The sequence below is a fragment of the Camelus ferus genome, chromosome 19 (assembly GCF_009834535.1).
Source record: "Camelus ferus isolate YT-003-E chromosome 19, BCGSAC_Cfer_1.0, whole genome shotgun sequence".
Lineage (NCBI taxonomy): Eukaryota > Metazoa > Chordata > Mammalia > Artiodactyla > Camelidae > Camelus > Camelus ferus.
Window position 1 is genome coordinate 32,188,966 of NC_045714.1, and position 21,810 is coordinate 32,210,775.

At 45.2% G+C, this 21,810-nt stretch overlaps 2 protein-coding genes across 4 annotated transcripts in view; one reads left to right on the forward strand and one right to left on the reverse strand.

The window, feature by feature from the left end:
* RASSF2 (Ras association domain family member 2) overlaps window positions 1-4,183 on the forward strand; it is a 39,119-nt gene extending 34,936 nt beyond the window's left edge. For all 3 annotated transcript variants that reach the window (XM_032461879.1, XM_032461880.1, XM_032461881.1), the window contains exon 11: window positions 217-4,183. In XM_032461879.1, the coding sequence (XP_032317770.1) occupies window positions 217-286 (70 nt within the window). In that variant the 3' untranslated portion in view covers window positions 287-4,183. The remainder of the gene's footprint in view (window positions 1-216) is intronic.
* Window positions 4,184-14,891: 10,708 nt separating this feature from the next.
* On the reverse strand, window positions 14,892-20,052 carry PRND (prion like protein doppel). Its single transcript, XM_006187090.3, has 2 exons — window positions 19,981-20,052; window positions 14,892-18,087 (listed from the first exon to the last, which is right to left on the reverse strand). Exon 2 carries the CDS (start codon window positions 18,074-18,076, stop codon window positions 17,540-17,542), a length of 537 nt encoding a protein of 178 aa, XP_006187152.1. The 5' UTR covers window positions 18,077-18,087; window positions 19,981-20,052; the 3' UTR covers window positions 14,892-17,539.
* Window positions 20,053-21,810: the final 1,758 nt, after the last annotated feature.

Genomic DNA, 21,810 nt, shown 5'->3' on the forward strand with positions numbered 1-21,810 from the left:
ATGACGCTGCACGTGAGGTGCCTTGAGCATGGTAAGCAGTCGACTAGAGGAATCCTTACTACTGCTGTCACTTCACCTTCTCATTCTTCTTTGCCAGACTTTCTAATCATAGTAAAATAATCTAGTTTGGAGTGAGCCCCCTCGGTAAGTGACAGGGAGAGTCACGAGGAGGGATGTGTTGCTTTCCGCTCTCCGCTGCAGCCGTTCTGTCCCCAGGTACACCGTGCTCCGGCTAATGATTCGGCAGAGGCTGGAGGAGATAGCCGAGACCCCAGCCACAATCTGAGCCACAGGAAGGAGGGGAGCCAGGCACTGTTGGGGCCGTTGACCTGAGAAGACCCACAGGAAGCTGCGTGCCTTCCATGGAAACGTTTACATGCAAAGCTTTCCGGCTCCCAACTCGCCATCTGCTGCCTGGAGGAGGAAGGAGAAGCCGGCAAACAACTCCCCATCCTGATTCCTCACTCAAAAGGACTTCCGATTTTTGTTACAAGGAGAACCCGAAATGTGTGTGTCTGTGTGTGTGTGTGTGTGTGTGTGTGTACACGTGTGTGTACACGCACATTCGCATGCCTATCTGATATATTCACATGCAATTAAATTCCAAGCAACCAGCACAAGTGCTGTGTGTGGGGCTGGCAGACGTGGCGCCCGTGGGCAGGAAAATCAGAGGAGTCACCGATCGGAGAGGTTTTAGGTTGAAGAAAAGATTTCTCCCCTCAAGTACCAGGGAGCAGCCACACAAGTCTGCCTATGTTAGAAGGGGCAGGGGGTTTAGCAATCTCACCATTTAGGGTATTTATACATTCATAGATTCTCCCTGTATGCCTTGAAGGATCTGCAAATTAACCAACTAACGCACCAGACCCTCGGGGCAGGTCTGGTAGAAAGAAGAAGATAAACCATCAGTGGGGTAGATGCAATAAGCCCGCAAGTTTTTACACTGGAAACTTTGATTGTTTTAAATAACAAAGACCTATGTGATGATCTATGTAGGTGCCAGGAAAGAATGGATTTTATCTCCGTTCTTGCCTCCTGGGCCACCTCTAGGGACAGGAGGGCAGCCTGACGTTTCTCTCAGCAAGCTGCTGACCCCCACTCTTTGGCACCTCCTTGAGTTGAAAGAAGTGTCTTATGAAACAGGCCTCACTGGTTTGAAGGTGGCGCTGACAGGCTAGCGAGGCCAGGGCCTGGCCGTGTGTGGCTGAGGGGTCTCCCTACGTAGTGAAATGTGGAGGCTCCTTGCAGAAACAACAGGTGCCTGTAAGCCCAGCCCATTTTCACATCATCAAGGGGTCTTCATGCGCTTGGAGTTGAGGCCTTGTGTTTGAAGTCGAGGCTTTATACTTTGCAACCACTGGATTCTTGCATGTCGCCCTCACGTGTGTATGGAGATGGACTCCAAGAGTGAAGGCTCATCCTGCTGCTGGCCAAGTGTGGGGCTCAGGGGTGCCCTCTGGGCTGCCCTGTGAAAGCATGTAGTGCGGATGGAGCTTCTCTCTCAGCTCCTCTGAGCAGCCGCCTGGGTGATCTTTAGAGCAGACCCCAGTGGAGGGGGAAGGGCAGGAAAAGGCACTCCCTGGTGGCCCCCACTGGAAGATTGCCAGTGGCCCAGCTCCAGGGAAGCTGATGCCATTTGAAGAAGGATGGACAGATGCTTGAGCAGCGTGCCTGGCTGTGGAGGTCAACCCAGCAGGACCAGGAGCTCCTAACAGCAGGTGTCTGAGCCTTGCTGGGACAGGGGAGCTCCCCCTGTCTTCTCCACTTCCTCTCCAAAGAAGGTTTGGAATGCTGGGTGGCTGAGGAAAGAAGAGTCACTGATCTGGGCCTGCGGGGAAGGCGGGCCTCTGCAGCAGAGCTGGTGCCGCCTGAGGCACCCTTGCCCCCTACCTGCCCCTGTGGCTTCCATGGCCTCTACATGGCTCCCAGCTGTGCCTGGCATTTTGCCAGGGGTCCCTTAGCAAGCTTACTTCCACTGTGGGGAGCTCTACCAACCTGTGGGCATGGCCAGGAATCTGCAGGGCCCTGGTCTCAATCATACACTTCAGTGGGCTTCTGCAAAAAGCACAGAAAAAAACCCCCAAAAAAAACCGGGGGCCCGGGGAGAGGCTTTCTTTGTTAGAGATAGGAAAGAGCAGTTTTGTGAATGCAAACATACTTCCTGAGTTTTGCATTTGCGAAATGGCTCGGAAAACGTTTCTTCTGGTTATTTTAATTTTGAATGTTCAAAGCCCTTTTTTGGCCCCAATAATCCTCCTTGGGTGGCTAGGGAGAAAAGTTTCCACAAAGCAAGTTACTAATGACTAACTTATTGGACAGCTGTTTTGGGTTATCAAAGTTCTCTTTAATTTGCACTAGCACTGTGAGAGTGTTCAATACGAAACGCTGCAGAACGTCGGGCCTGCCTGATCGGCTTCCTGAGAAAGTGATATTGAGGTAGACTTGGCTCTTTAAAGATGGGGGACTGGGACTGAGGGGAAATCATATCTTACACAATACATTCCACCTAATGCAGGCCGCGCTTTTCCATTTTGGCTCGCCCTGTCTAGAGATCTTTTCTCACATACAAATAACCCAATCAGGGATTTTGGAAAGGTGCTTTGAAAGAGCAGCAGCTGAAATAGAGACACTCCGCTGTGATGTGGAGCCAGATTTTCTCACTGGTATCACATGGCCTTGCAGCTTTGAACTCCTGGACTGATTTTGTATGGGTTTATGTAATTGCGTGCAATGAACCTGAAATCGTGCGATGAACAAAAGGCCAGTTTGTAGGTTTCTTCCTCACTTGTGAAAAGCAGCATGGCCACATCTGGCTTTCTTTTTCCAGGGGCTTATGTTACAAGCTGATCAAATGAAGGAAAAACCTAAGTTCATCTGGTTGGGAAGGGTGTCTGGTCCCCCAGGTGATGAAATTAAGCACAAGGTCACATTCTTGGTCATTGCATTAGTGGGAAGGTGATGAGTTAAATTGTTGAGGGGGGGAGTGGTTACCTTGGGGAGCAACTGAAAAGCACAAACAATAGGCTTGCCTTTGCAAACTGGTGAGGAATGTGCACACTGGTCTCCAGTCTTGTGGACTTTGAGTTGAGGTTGAAGCAAGAGGATCTCAGATTAGCCACCCATCCCGGTGACAGTGGCTGAGCCCTGAGGTTGAGGTTTTGTTCTGAGACTTCAAGGAGAAATGTTTTCATGCTTGTCTCCTCTACCAGAACAAAAACAATACTCTCTCCAGAGATCTCCAGATAAAGACGTTTATATTCTTTGCAGATAAGACTTTGGGCAGTAATGACAAAACAAAAACCCGTTCTCCCGCAGCACAAAAATGTCTTGGCAAGAATTCTTTTCTTCAGTGTTGGGCTGTTACTGTTTTGGTGTGAGGAGGATGGAAGGAGAAATGGACCACAGAAGGGCAGGAAGCTCCCGTAAGAAAAGAGAAGCTCTCTTTCAAACAAATAAACAAAAAACCAAACTATTTCAAAGCTCTGTAGCATGGAGAACATGGTACCGCAGATAAATACCCAAGAGAGAAATTTCTATATGAACAAAGGAATTCCAGTGTCTCATAGTGACCACATCCTGATGTGAGGACTGAAGGAGGAGAGAGAGGAAATCTTGAGCACCCTGAGGCAGTGCACACTGTCAAGTCTCTACTTAAATTGTCTCACACGAAGTCTTCCTGTTGGAGGCAGATGAGATGAGAGATGATCTCCTAGAGAGATAAAAATAGAACCAAATGTGGCACCCCTTCCTTCAGACACAATTGACAATATTTACCCTGTCCCTGGAGGTTACAGCGCTTCCTGTGTTTTACCCAAGCACCAGACATGGACAGACTGTGAAGGGAAAGCCTCAGTTTACCTGTGGAATTTCCTGGCAGATCGCACACCTGTTTCCCAGGCTGATGGTTTCTGGTGGTTTACTGCTAGTGTTTCTTAAGCGTTTCCCGCCTTGTTTTAGCTCTGTGAAGTTTTTTTTCTCTTTTTTCTTACTCATCACTTGCCTTTCAAGCAATGGTACATGACCTGGTTCCATGTTTGGTTCTGAATTTGTAAGCTGATGTGTTTAGGTATCTTAATGTAACTTGACAAGTCCTCAATAGGGAGCTGTGAATTTCTGTAACATTTTGATATGTTTTAAAGCACCTGACTTAGATCTTGTTGAATAAAGCACTTTTCAAAGAGAAGTCCCCCGTGGATGGGTCTGTGTGTGTGTGTGTGTGTGCTGTGTTATGGGAGGGTTAAGGGTGGAAATGTGAAGGAGACATGTTGATTTTCTTCCCTCAGAGTTTATGGTTTGAATGGGCTCAGACTTGGTTCTAATGTTCCAGACTAGGGAGTGAAATGAGAACATCCCCTATAAATCTTGCATTCAGGCCCTGGTGGAGCCAAGAATTATATTAACAGCTGGGGGCAGCTGTTCAGTGAGGCTGGATTTTTGTCCTGACTATCCTTGGCTTGTTGGGCCCAATTCAATGACCTCCTTCTTCTAGGATTTGGTTTTCTCATCTGTAAAAAGGCCAAGCCTCTGTCAGGGTTTGGGGACCTGGGGTTGCCTCTATTGGAGACAGCCCCTAGGGGATGCCAAGCCTAAAACCTTCAGACTAGGGCCTAAGTTCCACCCTATGGTGCATGGAAAGTATGATTATTAATTTTATATTGGCTAGGTCATGGTACCCAGATATTTGGTCAAACACTAGTATAGGTGTTACTGCGATGGTGCTTTTAGATGAGATTAACATTTAAATCAATAGACTTTCAGTAAAGCAGATTATCCTCCATAATGTGGGTGGGCCTCGTCCAATCAGTTGAAGGCCTTAACAGAAAAACACTGACTCCCCTGAGGGAGAGGGAATTCTGCTGCCAGTCTGCCTTTGGACTTCAGTTATAACACTGGCTCTTCTCTGGGTCTCCAGATTGCCAGCCTAGCCTGCAGATTTTGGACTTGCCAGCTCCCACAATTGCGTGAGCCAATTCCTTAAAGTAAATCACTTTCTCTCTATATATATCCATCTGATTGGTTCTGTTCTTCTGGAGAACTCTAACACAGGGAAGTTATATAGTTGGTTCATAGCATTTAAATATGTGATTGACTGTTGTCTTTCTAGGACATCTGTCCCTGGAGTTTAAAGAGTGACCAACATAATTTGGTTTCTAGATAAATGTAGCAACCAAGACGAGGTTTTTTTTTCAGCAATGCTGCCAAACAGTGCTCACATATATTTAAAGAGGGAGAAAAAATTTGGATAAATCACTGTTCCCTTCAAGCATGGTTTTGATTTCCTACATTTAGATTTCACTCTAAGTAGTAGCTCTTTAGCTGCTAAATTAACTGAGTGGAACAGATGAGCAGACAGTGAACACTCGAAGACAGTGGGTTTTTGTACTGTACAATATGTGCATTAGGCAACAAAAAACAAAAGATAAATGGTCTGTTTGGGGTCCTACCAAGACCCCAAATCAGGCAGTAAGCTTTATGTAAGTTGAGAGTGCCTTAAAGTCACCCAGCAAATACTAATAGCCTTCTGCCAAAGGAGTTGGAAGTTTTTGTTTACTTTATGAAAACAGATTTTCTGAAATAATTTGGTGGTATCTGTTTTAGATAATGGAGCTATTACTGAGTGGAGTTTGCTGTGAGCACAATACTATACTGTGAAGTTTTGATTCATTGAAGTAAGTTTTTGTTGGAATGTTTAGATGCAAACAAATCTCCTGAAAACTGAACTAGGATAAAACTGACATTGCTCTTTTCATTTTAAAACCAAGCAAAATAAAAATTATTTGTTAAGCATATAATTATGTAAGTATGTAAATTAACTTCATATAAATAATAAGCTATAAATATATGCTGTATAAATACCTAAGTTAACTTTAGATGTTTTAAAACTATGGGCTCATTGGTAGGTGCTGTATGTCTTGGCTTGCTCAGGACAATTCTAATTTATTATGTCTGTTGCTCTAGTGTAATTATCAATACCACCCTTTTGCTCTAAAAATTCCCAGTGTGGGTGATAAATATGGTCACTCTATGTATTGGCCAAAAAGCAGCTTATCACAATTTCAATATGTGAAATTTTTAAGAAAAGCTGTAAGTTGGGAGGGGCTTGCAGATGGCAGAATAGAAGGATGCTAAATTCACTTCCTCCTACAAATACATGAAAAATACATCTACATGTGGAACAATTCTCACAGACTACCTACTGAACTCTGGCAGATCTTTTCTTTCACATTTACTTTTTTTTTTTATAGAAGTATAATAGATTTATAATGTTGCATTAATTTTTGCTATACAACATAGTGATTCAGTTGTATATATATAAAATATATATTTCCTTTTCATATTTTTTTTACTACAGGCAGTTACAAGGTATTGAAAATAGTTCCTTATGCTATACAGTAGGTCCTCGTTTATCTATTTTCTATATAGTAGTTAGTATCTGAAAATACCAAACTCCCAGCTTATCCCTCCACCTTCCCTTTTCCCCCTGGTAACCATAAGTTTGTTTTCTATGTCTGTGAGTCTGTTTCTGTTTTGTAAATAAGTTTATTTGTCTCACTTTTTTAGATTCTACACATAAATGCTTTCATTTGGTATTTTTCTTTCTCTTTCTGGCTTACCTCACATAGAATGACAGTCTCCATGTCCATCCATGTTGCTGCAAATGGCATTATTTTATTCTTTTTTATGGCTGAGTAGTTTTCCATTTTATGTATATTCCACAACTTCTCTATCCAGTCATCTACCTATGGACATTTAGGTTGCTTCCGTGTCTTGGCTATTGTAAATAGTGCTGCTGTGAACACTGGGGTGCATGTATCTTTTTAAGTTAGGTTTCAGCCAGGTATATGGCCAGGAGTGGGATTTCTGGATCATAAGCTTATATTTCACTTTTTTAAGGAATTTCAATACTGTTTTCCATAATGGTTACACCAAATTACATCCCCACCAACAGTGTAGGAGGGTTCCTTTTCTCCACACCCTCTCCAGGTTTTACTGTTTGTGGACTTTTGAATTATTAAAAACAGCCCTTGAAACAAAAATATTAGACAGGGATGCTCCCAAATAAAACCAGCCCCTCAAGACCACATTAGATAACTGTTACTCCTAAATTCATAGAGCTAGAGAATAAGTAAAATGGAGAAGCAGAGGAACCACTCCCAATGAAAAGAACAAGAGAAATCCCCTGAAAGAACAAACAATAAAATAGACCTCCAGGGTCTACCAGAGTTCTAAAAGGAGATGATAAGAGCACAGAAGGAATTAAGAGATACTGTTGATAGAAATGCAGATCATGTAGAAAGGAACTAGAAACTATAAAGTGGAGCCAATTAAAATCAGAAAATTCAATTGCTGAGTTGAAAGACAAGCTAAAGGCAATAAATAGCAGACTAAACAATGCAGAAGAACAAATAAGTGATTTAGAAGATAGAATAATGGAAATCACCCAATCAGAACATCAGACAGAAAACCAAATGAAAAAAATCAGTAAATAAAAGCAATGTAAGGGACCTATGGGATAATACAAAGCTTGCCAATCTATGCACAATAGGGGTCCCAGAAGAAGAAAGAGAAACAGTGATTGAAAACTTATTTGAAAAAATTGTGACTGAAAACTTCCCAAACCTAAAGAAGGAAACAGATATCAAGTTACAGGAAGCACAGAGGGTTCCAAACGAGATGAATCCAACCAGGCCTACATCAAGACATAATTAAAATGGCAAAAATTGAAGATAAAGAGAAGATTTTAAAGGCAGCAAGAGCTTGTGCAATGAATAAATGAATATCCAGGTATACCCTAAACACAAAGACCTCAAAACACCAAGACCACCAAGGCTAACAACCTCAAGGTCTTGACCCAAATTCTTTTAACAATTGTAATCCCTATAACCCCTCTAAAATGACTTTAGATCATCCCAAACTATTGAATGGCCACAAATCACAGCAAATGGGCCATAAACTACTGCAAATGACTGTAAACCCTTTGTGATCCCTGAACTCCCTGAAATGGCCTAAGACTTCAAACAATTTAAAGACCCTGAAGAGGCATAAATTAATTAAAACGACTTTAAGCCCTAAATGGTCTTCAATGACTTTAAATAATGCCAAACAATACGAAACATCCTTAAAAACCACTAAGTAATCTAAATAGAAGCTAAACCATGGAAATCTCTAACACATCTTCAATATTTTGACTCCTAAATGATCCTAACTCAATACATAAAATATCCTAAATGAAGAAAATGATCCTAATTCTAAGGTCTTTAAAAAATCCAATTATTTTAATGGCTAATGTGTCTAACAATCCTAAAGCTCTAAGGACTGGAAATGGTCTGAAATAGGCCCTGCACCATCCTAGCAAAGAGATTCTTGGGGGAGTCTTGTTAAGATGTTGATTCTGTAGATCTGGGATGGGGCTTGAGACCCTGCGTCACCATCAAACTCTCGATGGTACTGATCCACACATCACACTTTGAACAGCAAGGCTGGCTAGCAGCCACAGAAGCCTCCATGGCCCCAAAGGATCCTAAGAGAACTAAAACTACTCTATATTTTAAAATGCCTTCAAAGATCTTAAACAAAACTAAACCCTAAATCCTAAACAACACTGAATATTCTCAGCTTTCTTAAATGATGCTTAAAAATCCCCAAGTTATCCCAGGTGACCCTAAATTAACTCAAACACCTCTAAAGGACCCCAAGGGCCACCATTGACTCTGAGATCTTGAAATTTACACCTTTCTAAAGCATCTTCAAAAATTCAAATTTGCTTTAAATGACTCTAAACTCCTTTAGCCCAAACTGGCCATAAAAGATCCAAGAAATCCTAAATACACTTAAATTCCAGATTCCCTAAACAATTCTAACTGGTCCAAAATTATCCCCAACCTAAATTAACCTTAAATAGTTTCAGTGAAGCCTAGATCTAATGTGCCCTACTTTCTCTGTCTCAATGACATTAATGCTAACAACTTTAATGAACTTGACATTAATGACTCAGACTCAGCAGTCCTAAACCCTAACAGGCAATGGAGCAGACACCTTACTGATTACTCCAGGGCAGAAGAGGACTCACCTCTTCGCTGGGTAAAGTTACAATTCATTCCATTGCCACCATCATTGCACCCACATCCCCATCATTTCAGCAGTGGGGGGTGAAGTGCAGGCCCTTATCCAGTAGGGTACAATCCTTCCCCCTCAGCTAGGCACCTGGATGCCTCAGGGCCCTGGAAGCTGGGGTGGCAGCAGAACATTCTCTCCTGAGGTCTGATCAGGGGAGTGCCTCTTCTCTGCAAGGAAGGTCTTGTAGGCATCTGGCTACGTGGCTGCCCAGAGGCCCATCTGGTCCTTTTCATACCAGTTACTCTTTCCAGACTGGCTACACATTCTAGCACCTTCAAACCAATGGCTTGGGTCAGCTCTGACCTGTCCGGGTTCAGGTCTAGATCTTGACCTGTCCAGAGCTAAGCTCTACCTCCTACCCATTTGGAGCTTCTGTCAGGACCAGTAGGGCCATTTGGCTCAGGTTGAAGTATATGAAGGGCCTTAAACACATGTTTTTAATGTCATCACTAGATGATATACAGTAGTGTCTGGGTTTGGGTTCCTCCAGAAGTTTTTTATCAAGGTAAAATCTACATGTCTGTGAAATGCACCTATCTCAAATGCACAGCTTCAGGAGTTATGACAAATGTAAATATACATGCAGCGATGCCTCAATTAAGATACAGCCCTTCCTTCTAACCCTGTTATCATACTGCCTTGTCTCAGCAACTCCACTCAGCTCTGTAGGACAGTGTCTTGCTGATTGGTTGGCTGTCTGTCTCCCCCCTCTAAAATGAAGCTCCCAGAAAAACAGATCTCCTCCGTCTCCTTCACTGCTGTATTCCTCATGTTCAAGGCATCCTTCTCTGTTGCGCTGAATTAACGAATGCTCTTTTCTATTTGTCTGAGTACATAGCCCTGACGTCTAATACTGCAGACTCACCCAAGGGAGCCTATGGGCTTTGGCATCGCCCTCTCCTTAGTGGAAAGGGAGTCAATATGCAGGTAGAGCTTGGGTAAGTAACACTCTCAGTCTCTGGGCCTCTGTGGGAATGAACTTGTCACAGCTCTTTCCTCTGCTTCATGCTTCCTCTGCTTCATGCTCTGCCTGGTCACTTCCACAAACCCCACCAGCCCAGCCTGAGAGGCCACCTAGGAGAGTCAAGGTTAGGGTGATCAAAAGTAGTTCAAAAGCCAAGTCATTCTTGTTAACCTCAGAAGTTCGGATGATGCATGAGTGTGGGAACTAGAGTTTGTTCAGGCAGAATGTCCTGACAGATACTTTCCCCCAAATCATTAAAGAAGGTCTTTAAAAACCTATCTCCGGGGGGAGGATATAGCTCAGTGGTTAGAGTGCTTAGCATGCACAAGGTCCTGGGTTCAATCCTTCGTACCTCCAAACTAAACTAAATAAATAAACCTAATTACCCACCCCCCGCCCCTGGCAAAACAAACAAACAAAAACCCTACCCCTATCTCCAGGAGGTGGTAAAGGTGGAGGCAGAGGAGGAGGGCGACGCCCCCTGGTGGTACCTACTGGCTCTGTGACTCCATGAAGATTTCACGGTCATTGCCCCATCCGGGTATTAGCTGACCACCCTGGCTCCTCATCCCAGACTCCAGCTCTGAGAAGGATTTGGGGCTAAAAAAGACGAGCCAGTTTCTCAAACTGGGTGAATATGATGGCTAATGATAATGCGAAAAGCGAACTCTGCGGAAGTTCTAGTTCCGGGGCGTTCACGTCTGGCGCCCTCTGGTGGTCCCGACGCTGTCCTACGCCCACTCCCCCACCTCTCGCGAGCAACGGTTTTCCAAAGTAGGGTCAGGAAAAGACTAGACTACAAACCCCCACTTTAATTGAAAATTTTAATTAAAAAAATTTTTTTAAACAGTGACACTGTGACCTTTGTGCCCGTACTTGGTTAGTGTGTCAGCCCCGCATCACGCGGCATAAAGGGGAAGGGGCACCTTGGGGGCTTATGAGAAGCTCACACACTGGAGAGGCTGCTGGTCACGAATTCCCTGGCCTCAGTGTTTGAGACACAAAGCTTTTGCCACATCCCTCGTGTGTTTTGATGCTTTCTGAGCCAGACTGCGCCTGTTCAAATCCTCATCCTGCTATTATGAGCCCTGGATTACTCTCTGCCCCACCTCCACTTCTCCATCTGTTTAATGGGGATAACATAAGACCCATCTCATAGGGCTCAGTCTTACAAGACTGCCTGCTCCCCACTCCCACTTCAGAAACCAATCTCAAGTCCAGGGTGTCACCTGTGCTTCTGACTGACCAGCAATAGATCTGAGGTTCCAACAACCCGCTCCTTGGACTTGATTAATTTACCTAAGTAGCCCACAGAACTCAGAGATACATATTACTTATGAGATTACCAGTTTACTACAAAAGGGTATGACTCAAGAACAGCCAGATGGAAGAGAAGGCAAGGGATAGGAAAGGGTATGGAGCTTCCATGCCCTCTCTGAGTGCATCACTCTCCCTAAATCTCCACATGTTCACCAACTGGGACGCTCCAAACCCATCCTTTGGGGATTTTATGGAGGATTCATTACATAGAGAAGATTGGCTGAGTCATTGGCCATTGGTAATTGATTCAACCTCCAGCCTCTCTCCCCTCCCAAGAAATCAAGGGGTGGGAGTGAAAGTTCCAACCCTCAATTCAAGGTTGGTTCCCCTGGCAACCAGCCTCCATCCTTAGGTGCTTTCTAAGTTACCTCATTAAGATAAACCCAGTAGTAGCTGAAAGGGACTTGTTATGAATAACGAGACTCTCCTTTCACTGCTATGGCTCTAAGGTGATTTCAGGAAAGTGAGGACAAGAGACTAAATATTGTAACAAAAGATGCTCCTACTTTTCTTATTGCGTAAGAAATTCCAACGGTTTGGGGAGCTGTGAACCAGGAACCATGGATGAAGACCAAATATATATGAGAAATACATTCTGGTCGTCTGAATGACCAAATATATTGATACAAAAGAGGCAACAGGCCCAAAATGGAGTCACTTGTGCTAAGCCTGTGTCACCAAATTAAGACTTAATACCTAACTTACAGTTTCAACCTCTCCTAGGTGTGGAATCTTAAACCAGTCCATCTGGAGTTATCTGGTCAGCACTAGTGAGATATCTGCCTGACAGACACCCCCTAAAGGAAGGTGACCTTGCCACAAGCAATCCACTTTTTGCTGGTAACTTTCTTTGATCACTCCTTTCTGTCTATAAGTCTTCCATTTTGCACAGATCTTTGCAGCTCCTTTCCATCTGCTAGATTGTGCATCTTTTTCAGTTGACAATTGTTAAAAGATAAACTGAGGCATGTTAAACATTTTTAGTTTATTTGAGCAAAAATTGATTTGAGGGGGAGGGTATAGCTCAAATGGTAGGGTGCATGCTCAGCATGCATGAAGACCTGGGTTCAATCCTTAGTACTTCCATTAAAATAATAATAATAATAATAATTAAATAAATGGACCTAATTACCCCCCCCCCAAAAAAACCAAAACAAAAAGTCGATTCAAATTAGGTGGTATCCAACAAAGTGAGAGCTGCGAGTTAAGTTTTATTTGAGGTGAAATGGGGACTACAGCCTGGGAGACAGTGTCTCATGTAGCTGAGGAACTGCTCCACAGATGTTGGGGGAAGTCAGTATATATGTGATTTTGGTGAAGGGGGTACGTGCAGTCAAGCACACATTTTGGCAGAAGGTTGCCGCTAGTCACGAGGAGCAGACATCTCCTATTCATGATTTTAGTACTTTTCTAGATATGAGAAGATACAAGGATTTGGGCTCATAAAATCTTCTCCTGAAAATATCTAACTATATTGTCTGAAGGCCTGTTCTGTCATTTCCCCCCAGAGCACAGGGTTCCTCATTCCTGCTCTCCATCCTGAACTCCTCTCAGGGTGTCTTGAAGCTCAGTGGCTGCAGTGGCAAGTGACTTCATCCTCATAGAGGCAGATGGCAAGTGACAATTTTTAGTTGGCAATGATCTGCTCCCAGCAACTGCCCCCCCCCCATCCTTGAACCTCCCACCCTCGCCCACCTCCCTCTATGCAGGGAGACCAGCTGTGTTGGGTCCTCTGGCCCTGACCTGTTTCCAGCTTCCCTGAGTTCCTTTCTGGCCTTTTGTCAATTTCCTTCTTCAATGTAAAGCCAAGCCTATTGGAGTTAAAACAATCCGTATTGTTTAAAAGGCAATGTTTTCCCACAAGTATTTGGGAATTCCAAGGGAAGACTGGTGGCAGGGTGGATGAATGGAGATAAGAAATTCAGACCAGCTAGAGGGAACCATCTTGGAGAAGCAGTGACACTTAGGTGTTGGAAGATAAACTTTTCTAAGGGGTCAGCTCTGGGCTGGGTGCAGCTGCCAGGGGGGTCCTTTTGGAAGTTCATGGGACCTATTTCAGTCTGAGGACTTCCATGGGCCCAGGTAAAGGCTCCCGTTTGCCAAGAGAGACAGCTGAGTGTTTTTCTGGAGCAGACTTTCCAAGGTCCGGAATGGGTTTAGCCACGTCTCACAGACATAGCACTTTATTCCCATTTTGCAGGGGTCTGTTGTTCCCAGTAGAAAGGGAGTTTGGCTCCGTTCTTTTCCACCAGGGAAGCTGCGTGCCCAAATGAAGCTGGGTCTCCTACCAGCAGCGACGATGAGAGAAGAATGAGCCCTGTGCTGGGTCTGAACGCATGGCGCTCAGGGCAGAAAGAGGGGACACGCAGCGGCTGGCCTGAGCTGGGCTCCTCAGACGTCTGCACCTCCCCGAGCAGGGTCTGGGCTTTCCATTGGGGAGACTGAAACTTGTCATGATGCCACATCCGATGTCTTCCTGATTACTCGCCTGCCAGGTCTGCTCACTTGTCACTGCCTGCATGTGGGCACATGGCCCCACTGTCAGCATTTAAGCTGAGACTCCGGCAGACTCCAGAATCTGCCACACAGCAACACATGGGCATCTTGGGCATCCCTCGCCAGCCACATACAGGACATGAAGAAAAGGTAAAGACAGAAGATGCGGCCAAACCAAAGGTGCAAAGTAAAGTCAGTTACCTGTTATCAGAAGTCTTGAGGCACAGAGAGTGGGCAGCTCAAGACAAACCCATGGCCACTACCTGGGACACACCTCGTTAAGACCAGAGGGTTGGGTATCCGAATTTTGCCAGTCACATCCTAAGCCAGCTTGGGTGGGAGGGGCTTCAGGGAGACGCTGATTGTCTGTCCAGACAGCTCAGAGGGGAGGAACAGTGTGGGCTACGTAAACCGTGTGCTCGATTCCTGCTCCTCTGGACTTGTATGACCTAGAGAGCACGGTTGCTGGAAAGCACATACTTGCATTTCTTATTTTTCTAAAAATTAATAAAAAGGCCAAGACCAAACATCACGCCACTCCTGCCCTGACTGTTGCGGAGTGTGGAGTTGTGCAAACCCATCCTCTGAGCTGGAAGCCTGCACACACCCCGCCTGCTTTCCAGGCTTCTCATCCGGATGTTTTGGGCCAAGTATCAGGTCCAGGAGGGAAATTGCTAACAGTTTTAGGATTTTCAAATGGTCCTTATGGTCAGAAATTTGGGGGAAGCTTTTGGAGTGTCATCTGTAAAGTAGAGAAGGTGTTTAAGCACCTTTTGTAGAAAAGGCAGTCACTCTTACCTGAATGACACAGAAAGTCCTACAAGTCAGCGCTGCATGCTGCGGGTGGGAAAGCGAATTGCTCCAGCTATGTAGGGACATACTCTAGTCACGCGTAGAAAAATTTAAGTTGCGTACAACTTTGTTCCAGAAATTCTGCACGTTTAAATCTGCTCCACGGCAATAATAGTAACGGATTGCAAGGTTGTATGTACAAGGATGTTTATTGTTTGCAGTGGCGAAAAGCTGGAGACAACCTGAAGGTCCATCAACAAATGATTACATCAGTCAAGGTCTATTTCATGATATGGCGTATTATGCAGCATTCGAAAAGGACAAGTTAGCTAACTAGCTAGTGGTTGCACTGGGGAGAGGGTCACGATGCCGTGTTAAGTTAGAGAGGCAAATTGCAGAGGAATAAAAGTGAGGTATATGGTTATGGTATTTTTTAAAGGAGTAATCAAACTAAAAGCTCTCCCTTATCTATCTGAGCACAATGAAAGTGTGGCTATGTCTCAGGCAGGGAGGAGGGTGGTTGGGGAAAGCAGAAGGGGAGGTAAGAACCCCAAATCATAGTAAAATGAAAAGAGCAGAGAAGTTGAGCCAAAATTTAGATTATAAAAGCTCATTTACATTATCACTGCAAATATGTACATTTATATATGGAAATGGTAAGGAACAGGAGGTTATAGAACACCGACTTAATCAGATGCTGGGATTGTGGGCAATGTTTTGCTTCAGCTGTCTGTTGTAATTTTAATGTCACTTTTACAATAAACTTCCATTTAAAAAACTGAGTGCTCAGAAGGGACAAGAAATCAATGGTTGATGAGATTATTCCCATTTAAAACGACTCTGTCAAGAATAATTCAGAAACCTCTCACAAGGTCTTGAACATAGTAGGCACTTGACAACCCTCGGCTACATTGAAAAACCAGACTCGTGACACCGTGACTTGATCTCGTAATTCACAAACATAAGCAAGAATGTTCAGGCACATACAGATTCAATTAAAAGCTTCCTAAATCACTTTTGCATTTGAATCACTATGTCCCCATTCACTAACACGCCCAATTGAATCTAATTTCTGAAACTATTAATGAAATGAGAAAAGACAGCAATGATAGAAAACGTACTGCATCATGGCCTGAGTGTTTTCACATAAGAAATGAAGTCGTTTTGCTTGTGTGGCTGTGTGCGCCCTTGTAAGGAAGCTCAGGAGAGCTGGGACTTGAAACGTCGACATCAGCCTATAAGTACGTGTTCTTTTCTGTCTTTATTGATTTTGCTATCATGTTTAAAAAGCTTGACTTGGAAGAAATGAGCTGTATGTGTTCTGCACTTTAGTCCTGGTCTCTGATCTAGAATTTACCAGGACTGTGGAAGAGAACAGTGCGAAACCACAGGGGTGAGGTGTTCCTCCTGTGCTGAGTCCGGGCAGAGAAGGCGGCTCCCCCCGGCTCCACCCACCCCCGCGTCCTCCACCCGCTTTCTGTGTTCAAACCTTTCAAATGTATCCTTGAGAAGAACACTGAGAGTAGCGGAGACTCAGAACAAGAGGTACCATTATCAAAGCTCACGTTTTAAAATGCTTCTGATAAATCGTCTGACAACGTACATTTTTCCCCCTCTTACAGACTATTGATATTCAGCAGCTTTCATCTCCAAATATGGTTCCACAATTCTTGGTGGGGTCTCTGAGCGTACCCTCAGAGGGCCTGTGCAGGCATCTTAGAGCATTAGCTTCATTATTTTTTGTTTAAACTGTATTCATATTTTGTAACATATATAGTTTAACAAATAATAAATAGTAAGAGGTGTATCTGCACTTGATTGCGGCATGCAGGACCTCTCCGATCTCCCTAAAGTCATAGTTTCCTTTTAATCTTTCTTTTGGGGAATTATTTTTTTGAAGCGATAAGGGACTCACAGAAATGATGACCCCCTGCCAAAGTGGCAGTGAGGGAACGGTTAGAGGTCGTGTGGAGTACCTGTGTAAGGGAGTCTATTTAAAGATGCTCATATGCGTGTATCTAAAAATATGAGCACAGGGTTGGGGGAACATTAGAAAGCCAACATGGCATTTAGAAATAGTTTCTTAAATACATGGACTGTTTCAGGGATGGGAACAGCAAATATTTATACTTCTTGTGAAAAGCAATCTTTGTGCCATAGGCACACCCCACTACAGATCTTGTCCCCTGGGTCATCTGCTTGGCAGTACTTCCTTACAAGGAATTAGGGGACTATGTCTAGCTTTTATTTCTGGTTTAGCTTAATTCCTTTATTATATCTTAGTTTAGTTAAATGAATTAAATACTTAACTTCCATGTAACAAGCTATCAAATACATGGCCATCAGCATCAGTCTTCATACTCCCCAGAGGAGGACTGTCTAGAGCAGGAAGTCTGGGGTTAGGCAAGCCAGGGTCGAACTACGGCTCTGTCACTTTCTACCTGCTTTCCTACTTTACCTCTTGGAGCCTCAGTTTCTTCATCTATACAATGGGAGTAACACCTACCTCTAAGAGTTGTTGGGAAGTGTCGTGAAGTGCTTGGCAGGTCCCTGGTACATTCTTTTATCTCCTTACCAAACATTTATTGCATAATACGGTGCCAGGCACTCCACCAGGAGCCGAGAATGGGGGTGATGAACAAGCCACCCTCAGGCAGAGCCTGGAGGGGAACTTGATGCCTGCATATTTATCCAGGACAACCAAGTACCCAAGTGAGTGAATGCTGGTGAGTGCTGTTTGAAGCGCTGAAGAATCACTGCTCTTTGGTACCTTCAGAACACGTGGGGTTTTGGGGCTGGGGGACAGGAACCAGGGTAACTCGCTGGTGGCGTGTCAGCCTGCTTGCCAGCTTACTTCACAACAAACCAAGTGAAAACCAGCAGGCAGAGCATCATGGGCTGGTCCACAGTGACCCGAAGTCCTGCTCCCCTTTCCGACCCCAAATCGCAGCGCTTGATGGAGCAGAGCTCCCTGATCAGCCGCCACAGGACCCGCTGGTAAAGCCTGTTGTCCTGTTTCTCGCGGGACAGCTCCTCCTGGTTGGCCGCCTGGGTGGCGTTGATGCAGCTGGCGACAAACTTCTCCCTGGTGACGTTGGCCCCCGAGCAGCCATCGTAATGCACCCCATCGGGGAACTGCCAGTAATTGGCCTCATAGTACCTGTTGCCCTCTGCTCCGAAGTCGATATCCAGCTTCCGGCCCTGCTTGATGAAGGCGCCGGGGCGCAGCTCCGCCGTGTAGGCCTCGGTGGCCTGCGAGGCGCTTGGCAGGGGCCTCCGGTTCCACCTGATCCTGTGCTTGATGCCTCGCGCCTTGACGGCGGAGAGCGGGCTGAGGAGCAGGACGCAGGCGAGGGCCAACCAGCATCCACCCAGATGCTTCCTCATCGTGTCAGAATCTGCAACAGCGAAGGCCGGGGCGGTTAAGTCACCGGGGATGGGAGGTGGGGTGGTCCCAGTCTCCCCCGCCCCTTCCCCCGAGGGGGACATTGGAAGTGAGGAGTCGCATCCTCGCGCAGTTCACGTTTTCCTGAAGCAGAATTGTTTCCCCAGGCTTAGGCTGCACAGAGTTAAGTCAATACCAAGTTTCTTGCTTCTGCCTGGAATTATATCCATTCGGGATGGTGATCTTAAGTTTTCTCTCAGACAGAGAAGAAGCTGGGACAGGCAATTTGAATGCTTATGGCTATTGCCTCTCTAGTCTCACCCCTGGGACAGTGTAACCCGCCCCCAGCTGGCTTCTTATTCCATTTCCCACGTGCCAGCCGCTGACATAGCCTAACTTAATCCTCACGTGGGGTAGGTGCATTATTATCCTTATCTTATAAAAGTTGTACTGGGATTCAGAGACGTTAAGTATTTTGCCCTGGGCCACACAGCACTGGGTGGCAGATTCGAACCCAGGTCTGTCTGAATGCTGTTCCCGTGTGCCCACCACCCTTCTGGGCTGCTGGAGAGCGTCCTCTGACTCATAGGGCATGGTGGGTGGCCCCGAGGACCCCTACGCTGAGTGAATAGCAGGGCTTGGGAGGAATTTTAGAGGAAATGAGGTGGCAGGGAGGACAGGAGGGCATGGGGAAGCACCCAAGGCGATTCCAGGGCATCTGAAAGGCTGCTGCTGACCCCAGGAAATCTCCCCTCCCCAGTCCCCCCGAGTAGTTTGTCACATCTGGTTCCTGGAACGACAATAGCTATTGTGGAAATCCACCTCCCAAGGTCTGCTGTTCAGGGCCCTCCGGCACCTGGACCTTTGTCCATGCAGATCAGGGGCACAGGAAGGGTCACTATGGCTTGCTTAGGCTGTCTCCTGGATGAAGATTTATGGAGTCCACCAGTGCAGAGCTGAAGGAGTTTGAAAACTTAGTTTGCTTAAGGGGAAGGGTATAGCTCAGTGGTACAGTGTGTGCTTAGCATGCATGAGGTCCTGAGTTCAATCCCCAGTACCTCCATTGACAAATGACTAAATAAATTAGAATAAGTAAATAAATCTAATGACACCCACCCCCCCAAAAAAAGGAGAGGGAAAAAATGACTAAAACAAAACAGAAAGTTAGCTTACTTGGATCCTAACACATCCTCCCTGCAGTCTTCCTGAAAGTGATCAGTAAAATCACTGTGTTAAAATGTTCAACTCTAGCGTGACACTGGTTCTTACGTAGAAAAAAAAAGGCAACGTGCAACCTAAGTGCACATCCAGGCTCCTCTGGGCTCCTGCAAAGAGGCCTTTGCTGACCTCTCCTTACTTGCTGGCACTACCTAGTCACTGTCCCAGGGTGGACATGAGCATACCAGGCAGCAGCCTGAGTATCCAGGCTTCCAGCATCACAGCCCTCACTGCCCGTCCGTCACAGTGAGCTCAGACAAGTTTCTCCAAAGAGATCCAAGCGGGAAGCAAACATCCCTTAATCTTCTAAACACAGACCACACCCCATGTCACCAGCCCATACTCCTTGGTAGGAGAAATCTTAAATAAAAGCAATAGTATAAATTACAGGTGTATCAAATTGAAAAAATAAAAGCATAGAGATCTGGAGAAAGAAATTAGTCTTCACAGGCAAGAGCTTAAAAGCAAAAGAAAATCCCAACCAGCCAACTCGAAAATAGCATTTTATTGTAGCACCAAAACACAGACAGCAACACTAGTGATGTTTGAGCATTCTCACAAGTGTCCCCTGACTTGGGACCCATCTCAGGAGGTAGGAGTAAAGAAATCACTGCCTGGTTTGCAGTCTGATTAGAAATGAGCAATTCTGGCCAAAGAATCCACAAGCACACTCTGCCCCACAACGTACCTTGGGATTGCTCTGGGAGTGCCGTTTGCCTCTAGAGCCACGGGCGCACTGTCCTCCTGCACACACTCCTGGGCCCGCCCAGCTATGTAGGAGCTGCGGGGGGAGGTGCATTCCTGCTGCTTTCCAAATATGGGAGCCCTTCCCTCCCTGGCAGGACCAATCAGGGGCTCCCGAGGGCTTCTTTGCCTTGAGAAGGATGGACCCTCATATTATTCTTTGCTAATAAACACCGTGTCCAGAAAGACTGGAGGGGTAACTTTTATTTATTTTGCTTCCTTATCAAAAATATTTTAGACTTACTATTTGTGGTTTATGATGATGGATAATTTAAAGGATACAAATGAACAGCCAGATGAAGAGGTGCATAGGGTGCATCGAGAAGGATTCTAAGTACAAGAATTCCCATGGAGTTTGAGGTGCCCCACTTTCCCTGAATGTGGATGAATTCACCAACCTGGAAGCTCTTTGAATCCCATGCCAGGAACTGGGGACAAACCAAATAGTACCACAAAAGATGCCCCCCTCATGCCTGTCACTCAGGAAGTTATAAGGTTTTAGCAGCTCTGTGCCAGGAACAGGGGATGAAGTTCAAATATATATTTCTTATTCTATCACAGCATCACAGCTGTACAGACAAGTGGCTGCATCTTCCAAGGAGTCTGGTTAAGGCTATTTTTAAGACTGATATCTGGAGAGGTGCCTTTTAGAGTGAAATGAGAAGTGTTAGGAGGAAAATGCTTTTCCTTCAATATCTAGAAGAGCGTGCTTCAAACAAGTCTTGCGGGATATGCATACTGTCCTGCACCTAAAGACCAGTTTCAGAAGCAAAGGGACCTTTGCCGGGCATCCTCGGTGGGAAGGGTTGTGAAATCAGCGGAACCACGTGACCCACAGTCCAGCCCCACAAGGAGTGAAAGATCGTGTTTCCATGGGGCAGCGTCCATGGGAAAGCAGGGCTAATGTTGGGTGGAAGGCAAATAAGAAGACTTGAAAGCACTTTGGGTTGCTGGGACATGTGGGAAAGCTTGAACCATTGGATTGTTTTAAAGGCCAGTGAGTTGAAGATTCATGGAAACCCAGGGGACAGAGACAGATGAAGATCAAACCAACCCCTGTGGGGGATGAGAGTGGGTTTCCTCAGAGTTCTCTGGGTACCCAGGCCTGGGGAGGTGGAGTCCTGGAGGGTCTGTTCCTCTTGGCACAAGGGACTTGCGTGTAGTTATCGGGTGAACGTACAGAAGGAAATTTCTCAGGTGTCCCTGTTACAATCATTACTGCAACGCCAAATCCCTAGTGAATTCTGGAGGTGACACTGGAGCGAGGATTTACCTGTAAATAGAATGTAACCTTTACCTTGAACATGACCCTATCAGTGTTCTCCAGATTGGCTTTAAAGCCCTTTTCTGAATCACATTGAGAAGTTGCTGCTGGGATGACCAGCAGATGGCGCCAGAAGAGTTTACAAAGACTTTTCACCCTTGTGGTGGGAAACCCCAAATTGAGAACTCTGTCCCTGCAGGGCTTTCTCTGCTCTAGGCGGATTTTCGACCCTCACGTGGGGTCTTTCTTTCTCTTCTGCCTTTACTTTTTAAATTTACTCAATTTTCCTCTCTTAAAAAAACTTTTTCTTCCTAGAATCATAGACATTTTGGTTTTGTGAACACACACACTATTAGTAGTGCAAACTTAGTATAAACTATTTTCTACTTATATATAAGTATTACAAACTGTATTTTAAACTTAGTATAAACTATATTTGCAAAATGCAGAAGAGAGGAAGAAAAAGACTCAACATTTTGCTACCCAGAGACACGTTAGTACCATTTTGTT

Bases quoted from the DNA above. Each gene is read 5' to 3' on its own strand.
- PRND (XM_006187090.3), bottom strand. From the start codon at position 18,076: ATGAGGAAGCATCTGGGTGGATGCTGGTTGGCCCTCGCCTGCGTCCTG.